We start from the raw sequence: 9,182 nt of genomic DNA on the forward strand, positions 1-9,182 counted from the left end.
TTCCAACACAAAAAACTCATATTATTGGTGACACTTAACTTTGTATTCGTAAAGGAACCAGAAGTGTTTCTTGAGAAGAGAGATGGTGAAAAGAGGACAAGATATCTCTTTCAGAAAACATTACACTGTGTAGTATCTAAGAAATGGCACTGAATGTGAAACAACAGTTATTTAAAGACTGAAAACGTTTCCATTTCTTGTTTTGCAGTGTGATAATTCTTTCCATACAGCTCAACAATGTCACTTAATATTATAGTGTTGATTTGTGGATGAGAAGAAAATAATGATATAGCTCAACAGTGTCACTTAATAGTATAGTGTTGATTTGTGGGTGAGAAGAAAATAATGGAAGAACTACTGTTTTATAAAAACCTAGAAACAATTAATTTAATGAATTTTCAATTGAAACAGCTTTGTCTTGGGACAGGTTTATGGGTATTTTTTATTGACAGAGTGTGGGGAAGTATTTCTAAAGAAAAACAATTCCTAATCTTACTGGTTCTCACTATATGATCCACAGACAAGCCCCAGCTTCCGAAACTGTATTGAGAAACCGAACACTGCAGTGAAAGTGGCTATCTGCATAGTTAATAAAATTAAGTCAAGTGCTGTGAATATAAGTCAGGTGCTGTGAATACTTGTTTTTTTGAGTCCTTTATAAAGATCTCTCTCAATGCTGAACAACAGCCCTTAATATTTCACACACAAGTATAGTGGCTTTCGAAGGGCAATATGCTTAGCAGGCAGTCTGAATTGAAATCAGATCAGGAACTATTTCTTTTAAGCCAAGGGAAAACTGAGGTTTATCATTTATTGTCTGATGACAGCTTTATATTTTCCCTAGCTTACCTTGCAGACTTCTTTGTAACACTGAATAATCTGAGTCCGAAACTACAAGCTACAATAATGGATGGCAATAATACTGTAATGGCCTGGTTGGAAAAGACACAACTATTAAAGAGTCGTCTGGTGTTCCCATTACTAACTTTTCATCATTCCCTTGATTAAATGAACTTGTAGATGGGCAATGGTGTGATGTCAGTGAATGGATAGTCGTCAGCAGTGAGCACGAAGAACTGCTCCAAAAAGATTTCGAGCGTTATTTTCTTCAATTGTCTTTGGAAGGATGTCAGCAAGATCACTCTTCACAACTGATATGCATGTACTTCCTGATAAAATTCAGTAGGATGGAATTGAACTGAAATGTGATTTGACTGCTAAAGAACAGTTTCAATAAATGATGTTGGAAGAATTCTAGGCCATTTGCAGTCCTGTTTATCAAGGAGTGGCAGATGAAGCCTTACAGGCCCTCATCCGGTTCTCTTCTCCTTACCTATGTGAGAATGGATTCTTGACACTAGCCATCCTGAAAATAAACCACCACAGTCTCCTCAAAATGGAGACTGATCTTAGACATGCTGTAAGCTACTTAGTTCATTTTCTGTTCCACAGATAATTTGCCTGATATATTTTAATTTTATACAACAATTCATTTACATTCACATTACTAATTAATTCATCAATATGGCTACATGCTGAACACGCATATATACTTCTACAGAATAGACCGAGTCATCAAGGAGAGACTTTCTCAGTTTGTTTACAAATTTTATTTTGGTGTCTATCAGACATTTTATATCACTGGAGAAGTTATCTAAAATTTTGGTTGCACCATTGGGCATTCCTTTTTGTGCTAAAGGCAACCATCACGTGTAGCAATGAATGTTATTTTCCTTTCTCATATTGTAATTATGGACATCACTGTTGATTTTGAAGTGCAGTTTATGTTTGTTTGTTGAAGTTTGCTCACGACAAACTTCTCAAGGGAATAAATATACCATGAAGCAGTATTCAGAATGCCCAACTCCTTAAGCAGATGTCTACAAGATGATTGTGGGTGTGCACCACAAATTATTCTTACAGCACATTTTTGAGCAAGGAAAACTTTCTTTCTTAATGATGAGTTACCCCAGAATCTGGTTCCATGTGGCATTATTGAGTGAAAACCACATCACTTATTATTGACTCACCCTGTGTTACACTTATCATCGCGGGCACTGGGTGCAGTTGGGCCACCCTCTCTCCAAGTGGAGTGGCGTTCGCAGTACACGAGGTGGAGTGTCAATGTGGATGCTGGCCATGTGGCATCGCCCGCTCTGCCTGTGAATGGACATGTGGCTGCTCCTTCAGCAAGGTCCGACCAGGCACAAGGGGGGAGGGGTTTATTAGTGATTGGGAGCTCCAATGTTAGGCGGGTGATGGAGTCCCTCAGGGAAAAAGCAGAAAGGTCTGCTTGCCAGGGGGTCTCATCTGAGATGTGGAGGAGGCCCTGCCGGCGGCAATATAGAGCACTGGGTGCATCTGACTGCAAATTGTTGCTCATGTTGGCATCAATGACTCTTGCCGTCTGGGTTCAGAGGTCATCACAGTTCATACAGGCAGTTGGCGGAGTTGATGAAGGTGGAAAGCCTTGCTCGCAGGGTGGAATCTGAGCTAACTATTTGTAGTATAGTTCCCAGAACCGATCATGGTCCTCTGGTTTGGAGCCGAGTCGAAGGCTTAAACCAGAGGCTCAGACGATTCTGCGGAGATCTGGGGTGCAAAATTCTCGACCTCCGCTATCGGGTGGAGAAATGTAGGCTCCCTCAGAATAGGTCAGACATGCACTACATGCAGGAAATGGCTACTAGGGTAGCGGAGTACGTGTGGAGTGCACATATGGGTTTTTTAGGTTAGGGAATTCCCTCCCAAGGCCCGACAAGGTAGTAGTAGGCAAAACTCAACAGGGAGTAACAATATTAATGTTTTAATAGCAAACTGCAGGAGCGTCTATAGAAAGGTCCCAGAACTGCTCTCATTAATAAATGGTCACAATCCCCACATAGTACTAGAGACAGAAAGCCGGCTGAAACCAGATGTAAATAGTAATGAAATTCTAAACTCAGATGAAAATGTATACCACAGAGACATGCTGGATAGTGAAGGGGGAGGCATGTTTATAGCGATAAAAAGTGCAATAGTATCGAAGGAAATTGATGGAGAGCAGAAACGTGAAATAATTTTGGTGAAGGTCACAGTTAAAGCAGTCTCAGACATGGTAATTGGATGTCTCTATAGGCCCCCTGGCTCAGCAGCTGTTGTGGCAGAGCACCTGAAGGAAAATTTGGAAAATATATCGAGTAGATTTCCCGATCATGTTACAGTTCTGGGTGGAGATTTTAATTTGCCGGATATAGACTGGGAGACTCAAATGTTTATAACGGGTGGCAGGAACAAAGAATCCAGTGAAATTTTTTTTAGTGCATTATCTGAAAACTACCTTGAGCAGTTAAACAGAGAACCGATTCGTGGCAATAACATATTAGACCTTCTGGTGACAAACAGACCCGAACTATTTGAAACAGTTAATGCAGAACAGGGAATCAGCGATCATAAAGCGGTTACTGCATCGATGATTTCAGCCATAAATAGAAATATTAAAAAAGTTAGGAAGATTTTTCTGTTTAGCAAAAGTGACAAAAAGCAGATTTCAGAGTACTTGACAGCTCAACACAAAAGTTTTGTCTCAAGTACAGATAGTGTTGAGGATCAGTGGAAAAAGTTCAAAACCATTGTACAATGTGCATTAGATGAGTATGTGCCAAGCAAGATCGTAAGAGATGGAAAAGAGCCACCGTGGTACAACAACCGAGTTAGAAAACTGCTGCGGAAGCAAAGGGAACTTCACAGCAAACATAAACATAGCCAATGCCTTGCAGACAAACAAAAATTACGCGAAGTGAAATGTAGTGTGAGGAGGGCTATGTGAGGGACGATCAATGAATTTGAAAGTAAAGTTCTATGTACTGACTTGGCAGAAAATCCTAAGAAATTTTGGTCTTCTGTCAAAGCAGTAGGTGGATTAAAACAAAATGTCCAGACACTATGTGACCAAAATGGTACTGCAACAGAGGATGACAGACTAAAGGTCGAAATACTAAATGTCTTTTTCCAAAGCTGTTTCACAGAGGAAGACTGCACTGTAGTTCCTTCTCTAGATTGTCGCACAGATGATAAAATGGTAGATATCAAAATAGATGACAGAGGGATAGAAAAACAATTAAAATTGCTCAAAAGAGGAAAGACCACTAGACCTGATGGGATACCAGTTCGAATTTACACAGAATATGCCAAGGAACTTGCGCCCCTTCTTGCAGCGGTGTACCGTAGTTCTCTAGAAGAGCGTAGCATTCCAAAAGATTGGAAAAGAGCACAGGTCATCCCCGTTTTCAAGAAGGGACGTCGAACAGATGTGCAGAACTGTAGACCTATATCTCTAACGTCAATCAGTTGTAGAATTTTGGAACACGTATTATGTTCGAGTATAATGACTTTTCTGGAGACTAGAAATCTACACTGTAAGAATCAGTATGGGTTTCAAAAAAGACGATCGTGTGAAACCCAGCTCGCACTATTCGTCCACGAGACTCAGAGGGCCATAGACACAGGTTCCCAGGTAGATGCCGTGTTTCTTGACTTCCGCAAGGCATTCGATACAGTTCCCCACAGTCGTTTAATGAACAAAGTAAGGGCATATGGACTATCAGACCAATTGTGTGATTGGATTGAAGAGTTCCTAGATAACAGAATGCAGTATGACATTCTCAATGGAGAGAAGTCTTCTGAAGTAAGAGTGATTTCAGGTGTGCCGCAGGGGAGTGTCGTAGGACCATTGCTATTCACAATATACATAAATGACCATGTGGATAACATCGGAAGTTCACTGAGCATTTTTGTGGATGATGCTGTAGTATATCGAGAGGTTGTAATAATGGAAAATTGTACTGAAATGCAGGAGGATCTGCAATGAATTGACGCATGGTGCAGGGAATTTTATTGAATCTCAATGTAGACAAGTGTAATGTGCTGCAAATACATAGAAAGGAAGATCCTTTATCATTTAGCTTCAATATAGCAGGTCAGCAACTGAAAGCAGTTAATTCCATAAATTATCTGTGAGTAGGCATTAGGAGTGATTTAAAATGGAATGATCATATAAAGATGACCATCGGTAAAGCAGATGCCAGACTGAGATTCATTGGAAGAATGCTAAGGAAATGCAATCCAAAAACAAAGGAAGTAGGTTACAGTACACTTGTTTGGCCACTGCTTGAATAATGCTCACAAGAGTGGGATCTGTACCAGATAGGATTGATAGAAGAGATATAGAAGATCCAACGGAGAGCAGCGCACTTCATTACAGGATCATTTAGTGATCATGAAAGCGTTATGGAGATGATAGATAAACTCCAGTGGAAGACTCTGCAGGAGAGACGCTCAGTAGCTTGGTACGGGCTTTTGTTGAAGTTTTGAGAACATACCTTCACCAAGGAGTCAAGCAATATATTGCTCCCTCCTACGTATATCTCGTGAAGAGACCATGAGGATAAAACCAGAGAGATTAGAGCCCACACAGAGGCATACCAACCATCTTTCTTTCCACGAACAATACGAGACTGGAATAGAAGGGAGAATTGATAGAGGTGCTCAAAGTACCCTCCGCCACACACTGTCAGGTGGCTTGCGGAGTATGTATGTAGATGTAGATGTAGATGTAGATGTACCCCTAGATGTGCAGAACTAAATATATTGTGTCTTTTTAATATTTAGAATGAAACCTGTCCCAGAAAACCAGGCAATGATACTTTTAAAAACTTTGTTTACTGTTTCTTCTGTTGCTGCATGCATTCTTTGATCAAAAAGTGTCTGCAAAAAGAATTAATTATGGCCATTGTATATGAAACAGAAGATCATTTACCTATATGAGGAACAATAGGGGGCCTATGACTGAACCTTGGGGAACCAAATATGTGATCTCTTCCCAGTCAAATTGATGTCCCCAAACTACATGGATCGAATTACTAAGTACAACTTTCTGCATTCTTTTGGTTAGATATGGCATTATCCACTGGTTGCCTATACCATAAATCCCATAAAACTTCAGTTCATCTACAAGAATGCTGTATTCACGTAGTCAAATGCATGTCACAGAAAATATCAACTGTATTTTATTATTTAATGCTTGTAAAATTAAGTGAGTGAACATGTAAATGACATTCTCAGTAGAACAACTCTTCTGAAATCCAAACTGCAATTTTCTGAGGATATTATTGTTGCTCAGGTGAGATACTATTCTAAAATACATCACCTTCTCAAAAATCTTGAGAAATCTTTAAGAGGGGTTTGAGAATGGCATATTTCAGTCTCTCTGGAAAAATGCCTTGAGTTAGTGATGCACACATATTTCAGATAAGACAGAGTTTATTACATGGGAACAAATTTTTAGTGCTGTATTGGAAACACTATCAAATATAGATGACTTTTTACTTTTGAGAGAATATATAATTTTCTTGATTTCAGACTGAGAAATTGGTAATACATTCAAATGACCGAATTTCATAAGGGCTGCTTTTTCAATGTACGTTTGTGATTTTTCTCTTGAGCTATTTGTCCCTAAACTTTCTACTATATTTAAGAAATGATTAGCAAATATGTTTGCTCCTTGCAACTATCATTTATAGCTCTTCCATTCAGTTAAACAGTCATGTTTCCCTGTTCTATGGCTGATGGTCCTGATTCTTGTTTCACAACATTCTGCATACGCTTAAGTCTATTGTTTGAATTACTGATCTCTGCCAATATGTGCATGTTCTTTGATTTTTTTGTAACTAGTCTTAGTAATTTTGAATAGTTTTTGTAGTGTGCAATTACTGCAGGATCTCCACTTGTCCTTACCAACAGATACATTTCCCTTTTTCTTTCACAAGGTACTTTAATTCCTCGAGTAATCCACGGTTTTTTACATGGCTGTTTAACATCCTTTCTGATTATCTAATATTGAAAGCAATTTTCAAATAATTCTATGAATTTATCATGGAATAGATTAAATTTTGTATTAGCATTTGGTTCAAAGCATAAGTTTCATCCCAGATCATCTCTTGAAAACTATTCTTAAAAGAAAATCGTCCTGGAATCATTAATTATGCTAACTGATTTCCACTGAGGAGTATCTGCACTATAAGGCACAATCACATTTAACCTAAATGTGTGTTATGATTAGAGAGAACATTTGTTATTTGTTAAAAAGTTATTTTCTTGCTTTGAGCTTCAGCAAATAAAACATCATCAGTTTCAGTCTTACTGTTTCATCCAACCATGTTTGAAAGCTAAGTGTTGTGTCTTAAAATATGTAACAACTCCTCCTTTTCCCACATTATTTCTGTGAGAGTAAGATACTGAACATCACCTTTTATATGTAACTCTCTAATCCAGCGATTATGTGGTGCTCAGATACCCAAAGTATGTCCTTACTGATGAGAATTTAAACTGGAAAAAACAAATTTTGGAATCCTAAAACAACTTAGTTCAGGCACATTTGCACTTAGAATCATTGCAAAACTTGGAGAGAGACAAGTCAGTAAATTGACATATTTTGCACATTTTCATTCAGTAATGTCACATGGAACAAAATTCTGGGACAACTCATCATCAGAAAAAGAAAATTTTTATTGCTCAAAAATGTACTATGAAAATAATTTTGGGTGCACACCCACAATCATCTTGTAGACATCTGCTCCCTCTTTCAAAAAGATTCTAGCTGGAACAGCCAGATACAGCAGTCATTTGTGTGTGAGTTTTGTGCATATGATGGTATGAATGTAAATGTGCACTTTGCCTCCTATCTGAAGAAGCCTTTGGCTGACAACTTATGTGATCAGCCTTTTCGTCGTACCTGCTTGCTGCTCAGTATGTGAGTAGCAATCTATTCGTTTCGCTGTATAGTTACTCCCCAATGAAGTTTGTTGTATATAAACCACTGCAGTTAAAAAGGAACAATAATGTCTAGAATTACAATAACAGAAAGGAAAATAACATTCATTACCCCACAAGGTGGATGCCTTTAGCACAAAATGGGGTGCACAATGGTGCGACTAAAATTTTGCGATTGAGAAACTTTCTGCTTGGCAACTCTTTCTCTTCCATAGAAGAATTTATATTACTGTAATGTGAACTATATGTACAAATTAATTTATGATGTAAATGTAAAATGGCTCATTCCACATCATTACAATCTATCCCGCAAAATTATCCATGGAATAACAAGAAACTAAGTAACTGTGTATCTTTCCCGAGCTCTCTAAGTTTTTCAAACAGAGAAGAACCTCTTCTACCTTATTACTCATTCCTCTGATGTTTTTCTAACCTTAAATTTGTTGTATATTCTTAGGCATTTTGTGTGGTTCTTCTGTTACTTTGATTTCTTTCAAAACAACTACAGGGATTTTGCATTGTGTGATTGTGCTACCCCCCGCCACCCATACATTTTCTGTAAGAGCTCAGCCAACCTATGTTTCCCTTCCCTATCCAGGTGTAAGCTGTGTATGGTATATCCCCATCTTCCAATTGTAGCAACAAGCTCTTCATATGAGATTTCATTTCAGTCAGTCAGCAGCTGGCTCCTCAACTTAGTGCTCATATGGCTCACAACACAGATGATCCAGGGCTGTTCATGCCACATTACGACCTCCACAAAACACAGTTTTCTGTGTAGCTGCTACTCCTGTTTCAGCCAGGTCACACTTAATGTTGGAATTTCTGTATTGAGACAGGCTGTTCCCTGCTCCACCTGCTATGATAACTTGCTCTTCACTCTCAAAATCTTTGCACAAATTTGCTATGCCCTGTCCCTAGCTAACGCACTTTGCTTCACAATACTTGTGACCTGGTACCCTGTTCCTAATTTATCCTGTCCTACACACTTCCCATGGCTACTACCTAGCAGCATGCCTCATTTCTTCCTAATCTCTTTTGGTACCAACCTATACTTGGTTTCTTTGTTAGACGTCTGCTGCTCTCTACTGTGATCCACACCTGGATAAGGTTCTTCCCCTCCTATTTCAAGTAAAAACTCAAATTTATTTGCTACTGTAAGCTCAAATGTAGATGAAAAATTCAAATAGCTGTTCCCCCTTCAATCACTGCTTGATTACCTTTACCCAGTTCCCATGATCTTTTTCCCCCTTTCAACCTATACTATGTAATCAAAAGTATCTGGACACCTAGCTGAAAATGACTTACAAGTTCGTGGTGCCCTCCATTGGTAATGCTGGAATTCAATATGGTGCTGGCCCAACCTTAGCCTT

General features: G+C 38.8%; 1 protein-coding gene across 1 annotated transcript; it reads left to right on the plus strand.

The window, feature by feature from the left end:
• The first annotated feature begins 345 nt into the window (after window positions 1-345).
• LOC124613411 lies at window positions 346-8,970 on the plus strand. Its single transcript, XM_047142114.1, has 6 exons — window positions 346-435; window positions 521-625; window positions 715-964; window positions 1,021-1,182; window positions 1,284-1,420; window positions 8,881-8,970. The coding sequence occupies exons 1-6, from the start codon at window positions 346-348 to the stop codon at window positions 8,968-8,970; spliced, it is 834 nt and encodes a 277-aa protein (XP_046998070.1).
• Window positions 8,971-9,182: the final 212 nt, after the last annotated feature.

Source organism: Schistocerca americana, chromosome 4 (assembly GCF_021461395.2).
Source record: "Schistocerca americana isolate TAMUIC-IGC-003095 chromosome 4, iqSchAmer2.1, whole genome shotgun sequence".
Classification (NCBI taxonomy): Eukaryota; Metazoa; Arthropoda; class Insecta; order Orthoptera; family Acrididae; genus Schistocerca; species Schistocerca americana.